The 21,077-nt window shown below is 38.9% G+C and overlaps 1 protein-coding gene across 1 annotated transcript; it reads right to left on the bottom strand.

The window, feature by feature from the left end:
• On the bottom strand, nucleotides 1–16,690 carry etnppl (ethanolamine-phosphate phospho-lyase). The gene is made up of 13 exons (XM_086166535.1): nucleotides 16,605–16,690; nucleotides 16,200–16,318; nucleotides 15,588–15,747; nucleotides 14,247–14,321; nucleotides 14,063–14,156; nucleotides 11,213–11,329; nucleotides 10,262–10,344; nucleotides 9,786–10,011; nucleotides 9,146–9,300; nucleotides 3,996–4,085; nucleotides 1,177–1,307; nucleotides 996–1,066; nucleotides 1–857 (listed from the first exon to the last, which is right to left on the bottom strand). The coding sequence occupies exons 1-13, from the start codon at nucleotides 16,661–16,663 to the stop codon at nucleotides 813–815; spliced, it is 1,425 nt and encodes a 474-aa protein (XP_086022661.1). The 5' UTR covers nucleotides 16,664–16,690; the 3' UTR covers nucleotides 1–812.
• Nucleotides 16,691–21,077: the final 4,387 nt, after the last annotated feature.

The raw sequence follows: 21,077 nt of genomic DNA on the forward strand, positions 1-21,077 counted from the left end.
TTTTATTTGCATTGCAGTTTTATTATGTGATCATACAAAGTATCTGAGGCTCTTTTCAAAAAAATTAAAGAATGTTTGGTCAACCTTTTTCCACTCTCATTCTCTTATCAATGCTCCAAGCATTTTGAGTTTGGCTATGAGTTTTTATTCCATATTGTTTGACGCACATGTGCTAGAAAGAAGGCATTAAAAAAAAAAAAAAAAAAATCATTTCATCTGCTAGAGAGCATGTGCTGATCTACACAATGAAGCAGAGCCCAGGAGTTTGGCCACTTCTCTCCCCTGAGACATAGTGATCCTTATGTACATTCCCAATCCCCCCCCCAATTTTTCAAGTCTTTTGCTGAGTGCTTGAACATGTGAGGCTTAATGAGAAACATGGGAACATTTGTAAATAATTGCAGGCCTGTCAAACACAGTTTGGTCAGTCATGGAGGAAGCGGACTTAAATAAACTTTCTGGAAAAAAAATCCTCTTGCGAGTCCATCAAGTATTATAAACATTATCCGAGACAATGTCACATTGCACGTTTTGATGTATCATTCTGAAAATAATTTTTCTGACAACTAGAAATTATACCGGAGCAAACTCCTACAGCTTATTGCATTCATATTATTAAAAATCATTTGGTTTATAGAAGAGGCATTAGACTTTGTATCCCAACCATGTCTTAACATTCAATCCTTTTGCTAGTTTTCATACATAATGTTAAAAAAAAAAAAATGGTGAGTCACGTCAGTGCATTTACTTGAGGACATGCTGGCTTGAGGACATTATGTCTTGAGGCATGTGGTTTGAACTTGATCTCTGCTTTACATATTTCCATTGTACTCCTGAATGTCTTCTTCAGGGGGGAGCTTGGGATCAAAATCATGAAAGTTTAGATAAAACTCTGCACACATGACATGGTGGTTGAAAATGTAAAATATATCTTTAGTCTAATAGAGACAAATTCTGTCAGTCTGGTTTTGGATAAGCAGCAAAGTCTCACTGACCTTCCTTTGATTGCTTTGACTCTTAGAGTTTACTTTGCTGGGTGGCTTCAACCCATTTGCCTCTTCAAGCTCTGGAGAAATACGCCAAAGAGGACAGGAGTGTAATTTCAGTCAGTGCTTTTAAATAGTGAATGGACAAGGAAAATGGGGAGCTGGAGCGCCGCCTTCCTGCTAATGTTACCTGTGAGAATCTGGTCGATTTTCTCCACCGCAAAGTCGGCGTCTTCGGCAGTGAAGCACATGGGAGGCTTAAATTTGAGCACATTACGATGAGGTCCATCAGCACTGAGGAGGACATGTTGCCTCTTTAACCTAGAACAAAATATAAAAAGCTCTGAGCTTGGTCACAGTGATATGGAGTGGATGTTTGCAAGAGGAGTCCTTTTGTCCAAGGCTGGTATTCTGAATGAACAGGAACATTTGTTACGTTCAAGTTTGCAGGGAATCAAAGAACTGTAACACACATAGAATGAGTCACCATCATTTACGGATTAACTACACTAGTACTTTTCTTGAAGAAGATGTCGGTCATGTTTCACAGTACACATTCAGGCAAGCTAATGTTGGTAAACAGTTGTAATTAATGTCCTTAATTATGGGTTTTGTCTGGTTATAGCTGTAGACCCCCAGCGGAGGCCCAAAACAGAACCACCCCTTAATTGTGTTAATAACATCTATCTTTTCCTTGCAATAGTTTGCTCAAAAGAGCAATTGGTCACTGATGGAATTTTATGAATTCGTTGTTAGTGTGTGTGGACTTCTGTGCTGTCTGAGAACATTTCTGCTTTATCAGTGGGATAAACTTCAGCCTGCTGCACAGGAGTTCTTACTGTTTTACAAGTTTAGTCTGATATGTGTATAAGAAATGAGGTTGAGTATTACGCTGTTATGTTAAAATGATACATAAAAACCAGTGGGGAGAACTAGTATTTGATGCACTGCTGATTTTTCAGCTTTTCCCACTTTCAAAGCATGTAGAAGTCTGTAATTTTTATCATGGGTACTACTCAACTGTGATGGAATCAAAATCAAAAATTCAGAAAAAAATTGTATGATTTTGAGTTAATTTGATTTTTTATTGCATGACAAGTATTTGTTACATCAGAAAAAACAGAACTTATTTGGTGCGGAAACCTTTGTTGGCAATTACAAAGATGAAACGTTTCCTTTAGAAGAGGAGAAAGGCAAGGGTCTGTGACAGATTGGGGACTTTGAATATTAGGACGATGACAGGAAAAGGTAGAGAGTTGGTTGACATGATGCAGAGAAGAAAAGGTGGATATACTTTGTGTCCAGGAGACCGTGTGGTAAGGTAGTAAGGCAAGAAGCAGGTTTAAGTTGTACTATCATGGTACTGATGGGAAGTGAAATGGAGTAAGAGTTCTCTTGAAGGAGGCATTTGTTAGGAATGTTCTGGAGGTGAAAAGAATGTCAGATAGACTTGAGTCTAAAACTGGAAATTTAAGGTGTGATGCTCAATGTTGTAAGTAGCCATGCCCCGCTGGTGGGATCTGAGTTAGAAGTTCTGGAATGAGTTAGATGAAGTGATGCAGAATATACCCAGCAATGAGAGCCTTAATAGTTGCAGACTTCAGTGGACATGTTGGTGCAAGCAATAGAGAGATGATGGGCAGATTTGGTATCAAGGATAGAAAAACAGAGGGGGGAGATGGTGGTAGACTTTGCCTAAAAGATGGAAATGGCTGTAGTGAACACTTTTTCCAGAAAAGACAGGAAAATAGAGTAGCTGACTGATTAAGGATAGAGAGGGAAATGCATTAACAGATGCTTCAAGAATGATAGGAAGATGGAAAGAGTACATTGAAGAGCTGATGAATGGTACAATGAAAGAGAGGGAAGGGTAGAAGAGTGGAGAACTGATGATCCACAAAGAACAAGAGATTAGTAAAAGTGAAGGGATGAAGGCATTGAAGAGTGGAAAGGCAGTTGGTCCCTATAATATACCTGTGAAGGTATGGTAGTGTCTAGGAGAGGCAGTGGTAGAGTTTCTGGCTACATTATGCAACAGGATCTTCGAGTGAGATCATGCCTGAGGAATGGAGAAGTGTGATGGTGCCCAGAGTAGGACAGATGCAGTATTCTCTTCGAGAATGTTGGTAGAGAAATACAGAGGGAGCTGCATTGTGTTTTTGTAGATCTACAAAAAGCATCTGACAGGGTGGCAAGAGAGGAACTCTAAACTTAAATCGAATACCAAAGACTTTCTCATAAAAGTACCAGAGGAGTATGCGAGACTGGTGAAGGACATGTATGCTAGCTGTGAGACAGTGGTGAGGTGTGCTGTAAGTGTAACAGAAGTTCAAGGTAGAGGGATTATCTCTGTGGCCCTTCTTGTTTGCAGCTGGGATGGGCAGTCAGATGAGGTTAGACCGGAATCTTAATAGACTATGATGTTTACAGATCACAATGATATCTGTTGTGAGAGCAGGGAACAGGTGGAGGTATGCTCTGGAAAGGAGAGGAATGAGGGTTCGTCACAACAAGACAGAGTGAGTGTGAGAATGAGAGGACTCTGATAGAATGGTGAGGCTGCAGGGAGTTGAGATCAAGAAGTTGGATGAGATGCTGAGGTTCTCTCTGGGAGTGACGAGGATGGATAAGATCAGGAATGACTGAGGAAAAGCACATGTTAGAGGTTTTGGAGAGAAGGTCAGAAAAGCCAGACTGAAATGGTTGGTAGCGTACAGAGGAGGGATAGTAAATATATTGGTTGATGGATGCTGGAATTGGAGCTGCAAGGCAGGAGGTGTAGAGGAAGACCAAAGAGAATATTTATGGATGTAGTGAGAGGATATGAAGGTAGTTGGTGAGAGAGATGAGAACAACTTTATTTATCCCGAAGGAAATTGTTGAAGAGAAATAGAGACAGTAGGGTTCTATGGAGATGGTTGATTTGCCGTGGCGACCATTGAAGGGAAAAGACAAAATGAGAAGAAATAATCAGGTCCTGAATAATAAAGTACTCATTATAAGACTTACCGATAGATTAGTTCCTTGGCCTCCTCAGTAGCAGGAGTGAGCTTAACTCTGTCCCGTACAAGTTCCACCCCCACAAACAGGCCGCAACCCCTGCAGGATGTGAGTGCTATCTGTCAGTGATTTAGTAATCATCAAATCTATATACTTAATAGTGGGCTGTTTGTGCCCCCTGGGCCATTTAACCCCTTGTGTGCCACAGAAGGTGCACAAGTCTGCCAGCAGGTGTCACCACCATGAAAAACAAAATAAGGCTCCTTATTGTTACTGGGTAAAATAACCTAATAATATGGAGCCATACCATTTCTCTCATGATTCATAAATTAGAAAGATAAACATCTAAGCAGTACATTCAGTGATTCAATAAAAGTTTCCCCCTTTTCTTAACATTAATTCCACTTTAAGTCAAAGTCCATAAAGTTCTTTGAAAGTCATTGCACCAACAGAGACACTGCTCATACGGGAGTCCTTTTGTGCATGTGTGTACGCTGCAGACGACAGCTCCTCGTTTGGTGTATTGTCCATGCGAGTGCAACAAGATCAGTATACATGTATATGTATTCAAAATCGCATAAACATTCATTTACATGTCATTTTCCAGTAATAAACAGTTTCATTATTGGAAGGTCAACAACACTTGTCCTTCTTTTTAAAGTTACACTATGAACTATTCGCTTTGAATTTTTGTGAGCATCATCTCCTTTCCTAACATCCAAGATCCCCTTGGTGCAGTCGGATCTGCAACTAAAAACAATGTCTCCACACACACAATTTCTCTTGTTAAACCATTCCTGTCATTCTTGCAAACTGGGAAGATATTTTCTGACCAACCATCTCCAAAATAAATCAGCTCAGTATTGTACTTGCTTCCATCTTTTCCTCATGCAATGATCAGATTTCTGAAACAAACCTGGGGGTAATATAGGCTGGCCTTTAAGCAACAAAAGTTGGTTTGGTGAGAGAGGGTCAAGATCAGATGAAACCGGGCGGCTATTGAGAATGGATTCTAACTCACAGATGACCGTGTGCAAGGATTCATCATCCAAGGTCTGTTCTTTGGTTGTGGACATGAGCTTCTTTGACCTGCTATATAATCCTCTTTCATATTCCTCCAAACTATGGAGCATCTGGTGAGTTGTGAGTCCATTTCATTCCTTCTGTTGCAGGACAACTTGCAGTTTGCTGCTTTTTGTTCCATTCATTAATGGAATTCTTTAGCTCTTATCAGCTGATGTTAAATTTGTGCCATTGTCAGATCTTATTTGGTTTACTTGATGCTGTCTGATTAATCTGCAAATTGCATTAATGCATAAATTTGAATGCAGAGAATAAGCAATTTCTAAATGTACTGCTCTCATAGTCAGACATGTAAAAATGACATATCTTTTGACAACCCCTCTACAATATGATTGGGCCAAAGTAATCTTCTCCAACAAGCATGAATGGTGGCAAGTCTGGAGTTAGTCTCTTTAGGGAGATCTGCAATCTTTTGCGCCCCAAAGTTAGAATGTTGTCATTTCCATCGGACACACACTATCTTTCTTGCAAGAGCACTTGCTGCTGGAATCCAATAGCGCTGCCACAGTTTGGACAACATATGGCTTTGTCCACAGTGGCCGAGCTGGTCATTAATGTGCTTTACCACAAGCTTGGACACATGATGTTTAGGAAGAATCAAAGTGTTTTTGGGGCTCTGGCATAGCCATTATGCTTAATCCCCCACAAGCAAGAAGAAATCCATCCTGTAGCAAAGGATCCAGTTTATGAATTGTGCTCCTATGAAAGAAGCGAATGGCACCCTTTTGCAAGGTTTTTATTTCTTCAGAGTGGCTTTCAATTTGGGGAAATCATATAATCGCATGTTCTGCTGATTTCAGGTCATCCAAAGAGATGGGCTGTACATTAATGCATTCCGTACTTTGCATTTTTTCCCCTGTCATTTGACATGGTTTATTTTCATCCGAATCTTTAATTACCACATTCAGCACAATTTCTTTTCTGACTTTAGAAAAAGAACATGTTTTTTAGGTTCAACATCCTTGCAACGGCTCTGAGAAGCTTACTTTATTTTGACTGATACAGTATGAAGAAACGAGTAGTATTCTGTTCTTTAGTTATTGCTGCCATGATGACAACATCCTTCTTCACTTCAATATCGTTACCACATTGCATTGAGACGAAGTCAGAAGTGGGCCATTCATATTCCTTAAGTCTAAGAAAGTCTGGACCGTCAAACCCAGTGGCGGAGTGAAGAAGTGCGCTCACCTTTAACCCAGGCGATGCAGTCTGCTGGGTTGAGTATCGATGTGTCACCATTGTTGTACCTTTGTCCTTTCTCTTTTCGTGCTTACCCTAATGGCTACAAATGTCTTGAAACATTTGTTTTTAAATGTAATTCAGCACTGATGTACTGTCAGACCAGAATACAGAACTTTCAAGCACAAGCTGCGATTCTGTTTCGAGGAGCTTATCCATATACACTGCAAGCACTGCTGCTGCTCCAAGTTTCAATCTTGGCATGGTCGTTTGCTTCAGGCGTGCACCACATGAGATCCCCATCACAAAAGGAGATATGCACATCATCCTTTGCATTCTTAAGACGAAGTTACGAGACAAACATACCCACTTTTTGAAGAGTCACTGAAGTAATGTAATTGGGCAGATGCTACCAGACCAAAGTTCTCGGGCTTTATACACTTATTGACTGTGAGCTCTCAAATGTGACTTAGTCCTGTCAGCCATTCCAGGCACATCTAGACATAGTCCACTGGTAGCACATTGTCCCAGGCATGATTCTGTCTGCATAGATCCTGCAGGATGTTTTTAGCCATAAGAACAAATGAGCAGATAAAGCCAAAAGGATCATAGAGGCGATAACTGACAGTATTTTTCTACTAGTACATGGCTGGTCTTTGAGGCACACAGGAAAAGTTGGTCTTTTTCCACATATCACTGGATGCCAAGACTGCTCTCCACAGGCAAACCACTGGATTCTAAATTGAGGTCTTTAACAGGAGAACATTTGTGCAAATAAAAGTTTGTCTTAACATAAGTAATGAGTACATTAGTTTCACCCCGAGAGCCAGCAGACTTAGGAAGCTTTGCAGACCTTTGAGTTGCAGGAAGAATTCTATATTCAATGGGAGTGTCATGTCCGTAACTATGAGGCAGGCTCTTTGTGCCGAACTTTAAACGCAAACTTTCACTTGTGCAGTAGCCAGCTCAGATTCTAAGGCATCTCCCTGTGCTTTTAGTCTTGCCCCCTCCAGATCCAAATCCAGTTTGTCAGTGCTTATGTTTTGCTTTTACAGCTGCACACACTGCCTCAACCTTTAAATACCTGGATTCTCTTGACACTCCACTACTGCTACTTGAGCTACATGGACTTGTGGCTTAATGGCTCCTCCGTACATTTTGCTCAGATTGTGATGTACCATCAATAGGTTTAACCTCACCTTCCTCCTGTTCATCATCTTTGCCTTTGACCCATTTATACACCAAGAAAATTTCGAAGATATATTGCTTTGGGCTGGTACCAATCAATGTCGTCAGCCTCCTTCTCAAACTCATTTAATAAACTCTGAACTGAGTCTTGTAAATCTTTAAGTTTTGCAAAAAAAAAAAAAAATCCTTCAAACAACTTAATTTGTTTTAGCACAGTACCCTTATCCTGCCCCGCTTCTATTTGACTTTCATTTTTCTTTCTGGCCAAAACTCCAAGCTTCCTTCAATGGGTAGATATTAACTTAAACAGTTTTTCTTAATTCTGCAGTTCCGGTTCTAAAATCAGACATTTTCCATTTCAACTGAAATCTTTCCACTCAAAAGTCATTTGAATAATCAGTTCAGTCTTTAAGTAAAAGACACACATACATGGAAAGTTCATTCCACTAAAGTTTGAGCACAGCAGCACACAAGTAATTGTGTGAGCACGGCGGCCCACATACAGTTCAACATTCTACTCACGCCACTAGTGAAGATGCAGATGCCTCATTCAGTCCATAATCCCTTGATTAGGAAATATATCCAAAAGTGTAGAATTTGCAGCCAATTCTTCCGACGGCAGTAAACTTGGTAAGCAATTCCAAGAATTCCAAAATACAAAGTCCGTAATTCCAAAAGCAGATTGCGTTTTCAAACTATGTAGTGTCTCCTAAGAAGTCATGTCATCAAGACACCTCAGGGTGTCAGTAGATTCTGAGATTCCAAGAAAAGTCTTTTATTCCTTAGGTATGGTCAGCATTAAAGTAAAATATTCATCAAAACACTTCCAAACAAAATAGTAAATGAAACTCCATTTGTTTTCTGGCATCTTCAAACATTTCCATCTCTGATCTGATCACAGTTCTTTGTCTCTATAAAGGTTTGCGTAATTGGGACAGGTGAGCCACCTGGGCCATTTAACCCCTGGTGTGCCACAGGGGTGCACAAGTCTGCCAGCATGTGTCACCACCATTAAACAACAAAATAATGGCTCATACTCTCCCCTTATTGTTACTGGGTAAATTAACCTAATAATAGGTGGTATCCTATCACAGGTCCATGGTAGAATTTAGTGAGCTTCTGAGAGCGACCCATTCTTTTGCAAATGTTTATAAAAACAGTCTGCATGCCCAGATGCTTCATTTTTTACACCCGTGGCCATGGAAGGGATTGGGACACCTAATTTAAATTCTTTGGATTGATGAATGAATACTTTTGGCCATATAGTTTTTGTATCACAATGCATAGAAGCCAGTTGTTTTTGTAAGTACACAGTATAACACAATGTCTTCTGGGATCTAGAAAATAATTTCAAGACAGAGTAAAAAAATTATTAAATGAATCTAGTGTGGAATAAAAGTAATGTGAATGTTTAAAATAATACAATGTTGAATTTAAAAAAGTCTATCCTTGATAAAATACCCCTGTTTGACGGTACTTGATCTATACTGCTGTGCAATATGAAGAAAACCTGGCCTTTTAGCAATAGCACTAAAACTGAAATGACAACTCTTGAGGTCAATTGAAAGTCACCAAGTTTCTATAATGTTTCACTGATCAGAGCAGAAGATCTGTTGCTCAAATGTTTTACTTTGAGCAGCTTGGATAAAAGTAATATGTCATGGTGAAGATACAGAGTTACTGTTAGTGGGAGAGTGAGATTGTATTACCTGACATCTCCTACCAGAGGGTGGTTCTCTTTCAGCTTTTCCAGTAAACTGCTCAGGTGTCCCCCCACACAAAGTGCATGACTCTGCAGATTCTCTTTCACAATCACATCCAGGACAGCCAGACCAATGGCACATGACACAGGGTTGCCGCCAAACTGAGCCGTGGAAAAACACACACAGGGGGGAATATCATATAGTCAGAATGTCAGCTTCAGGTTACACCTGACGGTCAGAGTGCATGATGAGCTGAGATAGTGGACTGACATAATCAGAGTGTTAAAATGATCCAACATATTCAAATACTGTTCAGGAATTTAACTGCAGTGAATTTGATGAAAAATAATCTATCTATTAAGTTATATAATGTGTACATCTATTTTCCGAACTGTTTCCTTTCACGGGAAGTAAATCAGAAGCAAAAATGCTTACTGATGTACAATGACAGCAGTTGCTTGAAAAGAATGGAATATGGAAGATAGATGTGTTTAAATATGGACATGAACATCATAACTGATGAACTTGGGTCATCTAATGTGTGTCTTCTTGCAGTTCAATTTTGTAAGTTACAAGTATTAAAGCTTCAGAAACAGGGGAACAGGCATGATAGCACCTTCATGATCCTTCCCAATCAATATCTTACCGTATTAAAATACTCCATCCCGGATGCCATGAAAGCGTCTGCTACCTCTCTAGTCGTGACCACACAGGACATGGGATGGCCGTTACCAATAGGCTTCCCCATGGTCACAATGTCAGGCACAAAGTCTTCTCCCTGGAGCTGGAATGCCCAAAAGTGGTTGCCAACACGACCGAAGCCAACTTGGACTTCATCGGCGATAAAAATGCCACCTGCTTCATGGACATGTCTGTGGAGGAATCAAATGACAATGTTTCAATGGTGTGCTTCAGGCTTTGATTTTTTTTTTTTTTGTTTTGTTTTTTGCTTGTTTCTCTAAGTTAGAGATGTTATATTCTATACATTTCTCCCAATTTGCATCAAGTTAATTTCAAAATATCAGATGTATGTTTTGGTTGGCTGAACAAAGTAATTCCCTTTAACACACTTAGACTGAGCCTTAATTAAGATAGTGAGTTTTGCAAACAATGAGTGTGTACTTTGCCACTTGCTGGAAGTAACCCACGGGAGGAATGACCTGCCCACCACAACTCTGAAGTGACTCAGCAATAAAAGCGGCAATCTGTACAAGAGAAAAACAATCATTTCCAAGCTGAAGCTACACTTATAAACAGGGACAGAGGGCAGTCCGTGAACACCGTGATGATGTAGATCTGCATAATCTAATGACATGTACTGCTCAGCACCTTCTATATTTTCTTATTCTCTTGTACACAAAGCTCAGGGGTGTTTAAGGTTTTGTCTAAAACTTCTAATTCTGAGAACTAGGGAAAACAGAATCATCATGTATCATTTCAGAGATAAAATTTTGACCCTAGAACACTAACGTCGGGTGATTTTCACCCACACAATTCTTGTCATGTGATTTTCATTGTGTTGCCATTGTCTGAGTTTTATGGGTCCTTTGGTAGCTTCAGGTTGCTCATTGATGTTATTAATTTTAGGTTTGTTTCCCTCCTACCATCGGCCAATCTATAAATTGATGAAAACTGTATTTTATCTAGGATATTATATCAGGTAAAATATACCCAAAACTAATGATGGTGTTACTTCTTTTAACGTTAGTGTTCTTGGGTTAAATGTCAAAATAAATGAATCCATGATGTTGGAAAATGTAAATCCACAAATACAACCCTGATAGATGTTGAGAGATGTTTCAAAAATTCTTTAGATGGTAATAATATTTCAAAATCAGATGCATTTTGGTTTCATGGTGACATCATGAAATTGATTGACTTTATCATCATTATCATCTGTTATGTGTTTGATGTTGTGTGAACCAGAGAAAATCCCTAGCTTCGCATCTGATGTTAGTGTTTTGTTTATGACTTGGCTACAGATGACGTGACATATTCTCAATCTGCTGCTCATTATTTCAGCTCCAAGTGCTTGATTTTCCTAATACACAAAGTTTTGGACACAAACTTTACCTTGCCTCCTGTCTTGTGAGCTTTGTCAATTATATCTTTTACATCATTTGCATATGCGGTTGCGGGATCCGGGTGGTCCGCTCTGTATTTGCCTCGGTATACATCTGGGCTCGGGGCCTATGAAGGGAATAAGACATGGCAGGGATTTTTACAGCAGAAACACAAACAACATGCATAATTATTGTTGCTTTGTTTAGGATTGCTCTGCACATCTCCTATGCAACTGAGACAAAAAATAGTTAGAGTGAACAGTACAAAAAGACCGTTTCACTGATTCCCATTAAATCTTCTAAGATCAAATGGTAACCAAGACACCTTCCGTACAGATGTATTCAGGGAAAAATTGTTTGCGACATCTGACAATGCCAGTGCAAAGAGACTGCAGAACAAGTTTTTAGGATGGTAATCAGGAAACAAAATAATTCAATTTTTGCCCAAACACTATACTCACAGAATCCTTTAAAGTGATAGTGTGCTGTCACTGCTAGCATTTTCCTGTCAAAGCACAAGTTTCAAGATTCAAAGCATTTTTTCACATGTACTGTGTGGAAACCTATTTCTCCCGCACAATGAAATTCTTACTTTGCTGTCCTCAGTGCATTTGGCCGGCATGCAACTGAGTGAGCAAACACGTCTGCCACGGAGGGCGCCATGTTGTGTGTGAGAGAAAAGATGAAAAGGGAAGACAAAAGGGGAAGTAGAGGGAAAATGCCACTCCCAAACTAGGCCCTTTAGGGGAACTCTGTGTGGGATTTGGAAAAAACGCCTCAACACATGAGCAACATGAGACATTACAACAGTACTCGAGACTTGCATTTGTGGGATAGGAGAGTGTCGGGATGGAGACGGCCAGTCGTCACAGCACAGCCACTGGAGGCCGTGCACGCTGCCCCACAGAGTAAAGTACATCAAAATTAATTTATTTATAACTGACACGATGGATATGTATGCTATTTTCACTTATCACGTCTCAGGCGCACCATACAATATGACTAGTTGCCTTTTCAGGTGAAAAATACTATATCTTATCATATTTGCTACAATATTACAATATATGCCCTCTTCCTTGTCATTGTCTTATAACTTTTTCAAGATACTTTTTCATGATACTCTGTGCTAAATAACTACTTGGGTTCACATTTTTCATTATGCCCTTTCAGCATTTCAGTGAGCATCCTGAAACAATGTAAAAATGCCCAAAACAGTGAAGGGTTAACTTCTTAACTGCCAGCACTTTAACATGTTTCTCATTAGTTGCCAACAATCATGAATAAAATATAGCCTCCAGTGAGTAACACGAGATTCTGGTGATCCAAACTCACACAATGTTGCATGAGCCCTATGTTAATGTGTGTAGACTCACTCCGAATATCGAGTGGAGGTGGAACAGAACACCTGGCGTGTTGGTGCAGAGCAAACAACCTTTGCATTAATGTGAGGACAACTAAGGAGATGATCGAGTCACTAACCCCCTCCCCTGCACAGCAGCCGTAGAAGTGGCCTCCAGCTACAGGTACCTTGGTGTTCACCTCAAAAATCACCTCACCTGGAGCAGCCACACAACCCATCTAGTCAGAAAGGCTCACCAGCACTTCTATGTCCTCAAGAGACTGAGGAAGACTGGACTTGGAGGTTCAGTCCTGACTGCCTTTTACAGATGTGTGATGGAGAGTGTCCTCTGCTCCTGCATCACTGTGTGATGGGAAGAAGGGTCTCCACAGGGTGGTAAAAGATGCAAAGAGGATCGTTGGGAGCAACTTTCCCACCACTATGAACATGTTCTTAAAACCTTAAAACACTTTATAGCCTTGACTTTGACACTTTATAGTTTTATTTGTATTTTTTATCCCCCCCCCCCTTTTTTTTTACTGTTTATACAATTTCCTACTATTATTTATTATTGTTATGTTCTACTTGAAACTCTGGCACAACAATTTCCTTCAGGATAAATAAAGTTGTTCTTATTCTTATTCTTATTCTTATGTTCACCACCAGATGCAGAAGGAGGGCCAGTCACAACAAGATTCCACCCTCCCTGAACACACACTTTTTATCCCCCTTCCTCCAGGGAGGAGGCTGCGCAGCATCCGAAGGAGGACCACCAGACCGTAGAGCAGCTACTTCCCCACAGCGGTGAGACAGAGCTTAACAGCGGTTCTGCTCTGTAGACTGTTTAACAGTACAAGACTACCTTTTTTTTCTTTTTTACCTCATGCAAATTTTGCACCAAACTTTGCCCTTTTACCTTATATACTTGACTTGACAAAGCGCCTTCATCAACCATGCTCATTCTGTATCTCCTGCATTTTGTTCAGAGTTTTTTGTTGCATTCTTATGTCATCTTATTTTTATTTTCTTTATTATTTTTTATTTATTATCTGGTTACTGTGCACATAACACACACATCTATTGCATTATGTTTGTATCGCTGCTACTGGTTGTCTATCGGAGCGTCTTGAAATTAATTTTGTTCCATTCTCCCAGAATGAACAATAAAAACCCTTGAAGTCTTGACTTACTCTTAGATGAATATTTTCAATGATTGTTGGAGCTTGCAATAAAAACACTTCTTCTGGAATACTCAAAGAATGATATGATAGAGCCTCGGACATAATAAGGATTTAAAAACTAGGTAAAAAATGACCCGCAAATTAGAAAATATATCTGAACAGCAGAAATACTATTACTTTAACATCTGCAAAACATTCAAGGAAAAAACACATAAGAATTGTGGAAAACAAAAAAGGGTAAAATATCATATAAAGGCCTGCCACAGCCCGGTTGAACCTGTTGACTCATGGTGTTTTAATGGCGTTCAGGGCAGTGGAAAGGGGCAGAGAAAGCACTCACCACATGCACAAACGAATTTCGGCCAACGTCTGACATCTGATGGAACTTATAAGGGCTGATGTCGATGAGCGATGAGACATGGCCATGATACGCGCTGCAACACAGGTGAACCGATCCATGTTGCATGATTAAAAGCGCATATATTTTCGTGATAAAAAATAGCGACGTGTTTTTACCCACTTACTTATCCAGTGTGATGATATCCCTGTGGCCCGTGTACTGCCATGCGAGGCGAAGGGCGAGGTCATTGGCTTCAGATCTGAAGTTCGGAGGAGCAAAGGTTACTCTGAGTTACTCAGTCACCACAAAACACACAGGTGGAGCTGCGGGTATCAACAGCACGTGACACAGCTTGATGTTTTATATCCATTTTCAGAGCGAGAGATGAGACATTGGCTTGATTAAATTGGGACAGATGATTTATTCATACTATGGCTCTCTCTTAGATTTTTAAAATGAACAATATAAATTAGTGTGAACAAAAACATCCCTTTGACACACATAATCAAGTGGTTTGGGGTCAAAGTTGTTAGCAGCAATATGCCCATTGTAAAACCACTTCTGATATTTCCACAGATTAAATATAGAATTTATTTCAAGGTTAAAAAAAAGTATAGAAAGCACAGTTTGGCCATGTGGTGTCAATGTTGGTGACTACATAATTTCTGTTTACATGGAAAGACTCTCTCAGAAAGAGTGAATAAGTAACCAGGAACTGGATCCGATATACAGTTTGTGCTCAATGCTAAAAAAATGTACAGCATTATTTAATGAAACATTTATATAATCCAGATCAAATATGTAAGTTTTCCTTGAACAACTTAAGTGAAACCCTCTGAGGGCTGGATGGTTGGTCCTTGGACGAGGTTTCTTGTATTACATGTTAAAATGTGTGTTTTTATCAATTACCGTCATTTCAATGTTGACTTGTCTACATGTTGACATCCAGCTCATGGTTAATTGTTATTGAAATCTTGTTGTGGCAATTGGACTTGGACTTGTTCCCTTGAAGACATTTCACCTCTCGTTCCAGAGGCTCACTTAGTTTAGATTCAGTGTTGGCTACCAGATCAGGCAGCTGCTTTTGTCAGGAAATATCTTTTTATACACATAATTATTGGCATATGCACTAAGTTTCCTTGTTAAAACACAAACTATCTTAATCAATATTTGATATGTATAAGATGTGATACATCTATTGGATCTACTCTCAGCTCATCCAATGTCAACAGTTCCATTTCGAATACTGTCGAAAGTTCTGCTTTTTTATGTTTTTCAATACTTTTAAGACATTATACTGACAGTACTGCATTAAATATATAAAAATGTTATTCACTAGCACCAGACTATTTTTATTATTATAATTTAAGAGCCGAATACCTGAGAACATAATTCAGGTTCAATGATGGACTCTCTCAATAAAGAAGAAGTGAAAACTCATGTTGAATCAGATAAAAGGACAAATCAGTTCAGCCAATGTTCCCTCAATGCTATTAATCGTGAATTTGAAAAATGAGAAACATACCCCGAGTTGACAAAATAACAGACAGACAGTTTGTCAGGCAGCGTGGCCTGCAGTCTCTGGGCATAGACAACAATGTTGTCATGCAAGAAGCGCGAGTTGGTGTTAAGCACTTCCATCTGTTCGGCTCCTGCCTTCACCACATCTGGATGACAATGGCCCACTGGGAAATCCAGGAAAGGATGGATTAGAGCTGGGCCAAAACACTTTTTACTGCGAGTGCTTAAATCATCTCCCGCAGATTTGCAGTCTCAAAAAAAAAAAAAAAAAAAAAAAAAAAAAAACATGATAACTGATATAAAAGGAATTAAGGCAGGTGCCATTGAAATGCAGTTTAAGAGTGACTACAACTGCTGTACTGCAGTACATGCATGTAAGTATGGTGGCTTTGTCATCAAGATTTAGGTCCATTATACACTTACAAAGACAATATTTTCCCTGCAGTGACTGACAGACTAAACTTAAACTTATGATGTTGTTTTGTCCTCTCCCTTTTGCAGACAGCGGTAAGCTCGAAGCCACTCTTTTGAATAAACCGAGGACCCCAATTGCATACAAACTTGGTAGAAATTTTATACCAAAGCACTTGTTTCTTTATTTTGTGAATTTAGTTACCGTGAGCCACGTTGTTGATGCAGTCTAGGTAACGCTGTCCTTTCTCATCGTACATGTACTGGCCTTTGGCATGCACAATCTTGACAGGGTCACGATGGAAGAAGATCTCGCAGGAAGGCCTGCGGGGGAGAGGGTCGAAAACCAAGGTTCAATGCAAGTCAGCTACAGTCACAATAAAACACGTTTGATACAATCATATATGAGTTTCAATGTTATATCAGAGGGGTTTTTACTCAGATGACAAGAGAGAGCAAAACTCAAAAAGAGACAACATGACCACTCCATTGAAGGGACATCTGGACAACATGGACAACTCTAAACATAAACTCAAAATATACACAGCATAAAAACTTCTAAGACAGTGAATACTGAGCCTCTTCAGATAAAAATGTCAAGTGTTCTCACCCGATGTGCCTACTCCTTAATGCAATGGTTTTGTTTTTGTCCAGTTTCTCCGCAGACATGGTCCTTCTTCGTCTGAATCCAAAAGTCGTTGCGCTGATCTAGGCAGAGACGCCCGGGCTTTATAGTCTTTGGCCACAGACACACACACACACACACACACACACACACACACACACACACACAAACAAACTTGGCGTCGAGCGCCCAGCCGGTCCTAAGAAAACGGTAGTATAATTTTAATTGCGCTCTAAAACTCATTTGCATATAAACACAAATAAATCCCGGTGTCTATTTTAAGTGTCATTCTATAGATCCCTCTGTCAGTCGACCAAACCGCACACACATTTTCCCGCAGATGTGTGTGCGTGTTTTTTGTTTTTTTTTTTAAACCAGACTGGGGAATCTGGCTCTCCTCCGCTCACTTTACGCACAACATCGTCAGGAACGCCAACTACAGTTAAAGAAAACAACTGGTGTCAAGAAGCCTAGGCACCGTCAGAAAAGCAATATCTCACAGTCGTCCTTCCTCGCATATCAGTTGTTTACCACAGTTCAGATATTACATGCAGTCGATATGATAAATATTCTATACTGATGTAATTTCCCCACCGTGGGTCGAATAGAGGCATATTCTTTTCTCTTCTATTCTATCGTTTTTATTGGTGCTTCCGTGCTGATGCAATTCCAAATTTAATATATCATGACATTTTTAACCAATCCTGAACCCCAGCCTGAATCTGAATTTAAGTGTAGTGAACAAATTCAGCAGAAAATATGTGTTTAACACTGTTTTTTGACCTGTCAGCACAGAATCAATGGTTATGTGTTCTTGTCATCAAAGTAGTGGAGGGAAGGGCTTGTCAGCAGACATTTGGAGTAAAATGTGAAAGGCCTAGTTCAGGGAAGTTTTCCTTAAATCAGATCCTGAATTCCAAGCAAGTGTCATTGACGATTCCAGGATTGGTCAACCTGAAATACAACCTTTTTTCTTTCTTTATTTGAAAGCATCGTTTGTCAAGTGTGAGTACGGATAAATATTTGTGGCAGCAGCGATGACTGCACATTTCACCTTTTCACGCCTCACTTAAACAACACAAGTCGAAATAGCTAAAGCTGTAGTGTGTTCCATTCTTGAATAACTCTCATGTTCATGGGGAAAAAAATGCAAGAGGACTTTTGAAAAAACAGCCACCTGTCTCGACTGCACCCAGACAAGACTGACGAGTTCATTTCAATAAAGATCAAGTCAAATTATTTGAATTGCACCACTGACAGCCTGACAGGCGAATGTTTTTTTTTACAACCATCATCAGTACTTTCATACTTACAAAACAACACAAAAAAAACCAGACAGATAGTTTCCTGTTTTTTTTTTTTCAATTATTAAGTACCAAGTAAAGCCCTGAGAGTTTGTAAATGAAATGAATACTTTGCTTCAACTATTATTGTTGTATTTCTCAAAGTGTGAAATACACATTGTAAATGTTACTTACCAGTTGCAGTCTTTCCTATTTCAAAAGCAGGTTAAAAACCAAAGACAATAATATTTGATGTTCACTTTCACAGAAGGAACCTTTAAAAGATAAAACAGTAAAGACAATGTTTTGTAAATGTCATACGTGAATATATATTGGTTTTCTAGTGAGTTCTTAAAACACCGAAATTAAATATAGATAAATGATGTAATGTCTGCACAAGAAATATTTACTCCAGTTCACAAATTACCATGAAAGTTGAATTCTGATATTACATAAAAATATGCTGCCTATACTTCCCTTGAAGGCTGCTGGCAAACTTCCTCTTACCTTCAGCCAAATGATGAGTGCTTGGACAATCTATGGAGATTTAGCCTTACCGGTCATTTACAAATGATACTATGCCACATAAATTGATGCAGCTTTCATGATGTGATCTGGGGAAAAAAAAGCCAAACAGATTTACGTATCCAAAGTAACACCAACCAGGGTGGAGGGTTCTGACATCATTAGCCTGTTACTGACAAAACCCAAAAAAGGCAAGGGACAATTCAACTTAAGACACATTTTACCGAGACTTAATAATGGAGAATTTTATAATACATCATTCTGTAAAATGTAGTTGTGTTCATTTGAAAATGTCCTATTGATTGGTAGGAAAACAGAAAAGATGTGGTTATACATGAATTATAATTTTGATATAATTTGCTTACTAAAGGCCAAAGTACCACTATCAATGGAACAAGAATACTCCTATGAGGGGTGCTGGCTGTTTTAAGGTAAAACCACTTTCTTAAGAAAATATTTAATGTACACTTATTCACTAACAACAATAATAATAATAATAATAAGGGGGAAAAATTCTTACACCCAAATTCTTCTATTTCCATCTTAACTGATGTCAAACCAATTCGTGAGAATTGGAGACAGCGGCACACCTGGTGATCATCACGCTATCACTTGAGCTCTGTTCAGTCACTCAATAATCCTTCATGTGGGATAAATATCAAACTATGCATGTGTATTTGTTGCACGTTCAAAGCAATCTATCACCTTCTGTCACAGATAACATGTTTAACTAGTTTCTTTTCAATGGGCTTTGCTCTCCACAAGCACAAGTTGTTAATGCATTCAGCAATTCACATAAACATAACCAGCAAAGCTCAGTGCCGCCATTTGCAGATATGAGCTGAAATGCTGAAAGTGAAAGTCTGATGTAAATTAGAAGGTCTTTATCAATTGATACAAGTTCGTTTGACCTTCTCCACATGTTAAGTGCAACGAGACAACTCTCTTGGGAATTGGAGCTGTATAATTTAAATATGACTTGACTTCTATATGATGATATATGCATATGTGCAACAATGCTGGACTGCAAACTTTAAATAGTGTTTAAATAGTACATATTTTTTCATAGACGTAAGGTAGTAGCAGAGTTAATGCAGGGGCGATGATCATCCAATGAATATTTACACAAAACAAATGGATTGTTTGAAAGACTGCATTTATTTGGCTCCAACAGTACAGTCATATGAAATGCCATTCTGGTGAAATGATGAAGTGTTTGAACACAAGGGTTTTAAAAGAAATCTCAATTAAAAAAAAATACAGTTTCAAATGTAGAACAGAAACTAAACAAACACCACAATCAATAAATGTTTTAACTTAAAAGAGAAATAAGTCACACAATGAATTTATCTTCTTTCTATACAATTTTTTTGCTCCTGCAACATGTCTGCATTTTATTCTGATTATTTCCAACAAATGTATGCTTTTTTTTTTCTTCGGAAAGGCTGGATGCAGGAGAAGATATGGAACTAAAAGCAAGTTGTGAAAGGAGGCTGCTTGTTGTCACCAGTAAAGTGTAACCCTATCTGAGAATATGTCATCATCCAACAATGACACACAAAAATGTAGGAGGTTTAGCATTTTCCTTGTTGTGGCTCATGGGTGTAAAGATGATTAATTCTTCAGGAAATGAGACATTTCTAAACAAACAAGAGTGGAATAATAATTACTGAGCCTTCTATGCTAAAAACTGAAATGCTTGCAATAGTTTGGCACTTCTGCTATCCGCAGAATAAAGAAAACATGAAGCCATAACAAGTAAACACACAATAGTCAAACAGAAATAATCCATTAAAAAAATCAATTAAAAAATAGCTGCACATGCTAAAAACACAGCACCAGGAGTGACCAAGTACTGCAAAAACACCAAATAAAAGATAACATAGTGAGTAATGGACATAACATAAAGTGAAAGGGATGTGAGACAACAATAAAAAACAAGAACTCAATAAAACTTGAACAAAAGCAATGTTTGTTTCTTGTGTCTTATGGTAAATAAATTCTTTTTACAGATAGTGGTATTCAGCGTAGCATGACTGAAGAAACGAAGCTACAGATATCACAAGGTTGTGAAATCCCAGCTGCATTCGATGCTACACATACAAATCAAGGTATAAATTGCACTTCTTGTCAAATGAGCACACATTTCAACAGTACAATAGTAATCCACTATACATATATCAAACTACATTCAAAGAGCAAAGAGAAAGAGAGAAGAGTAAAAGCAGTGATATTAACTGTTGCATTTGAGCAGAGTCAAAATTAAGTCAAAGCCGTTGTATCCGGCGCTTGGGCCAAATCCAGTCAATAAAATGAGTTTGCACTCGTCTGTGCTGCATGAATGACTGAGATCGTCATTGCTAACTCTTTTATATGACACGGTTGCATAATCCAATAAATCAACTAAGTTGTGGTGACTGAAGCCAAAAAAGGAATGCTGTTCAGAGCCCATATGCCTTCATTTAAGAAATTACAGAAAAAATAAATAATGTACCACTTGAAATACTGTGACAAATACACAAATATATGCAAAAAAATTGTTACATACAAAAAACCCAGAAATGACAAAGAAATATGTATAGTTCGTCGAGTGCTATCAGATAGCACCATGATGATTGATACAGATGTGCATTGTTTCTTGATACGGGTG

Source organism: Fistularia commersonii, chromosome 19 (assembly GCF_037954325.1).
Source record: "Fistularia commersonii isolate RoL2024-O1a breed Wild chromosome 19, RoL_Fcom_v1.0, whole genome shotgun sequence".
In the NCBI taxonomy this organism is placed as follows: domain Eukaryota; kingdom Metazoa; phylum Chordata; class Actinopteri; order Syngnathiformes; family Fistulariidae; genus Fistularia; species Fistularia commersonii.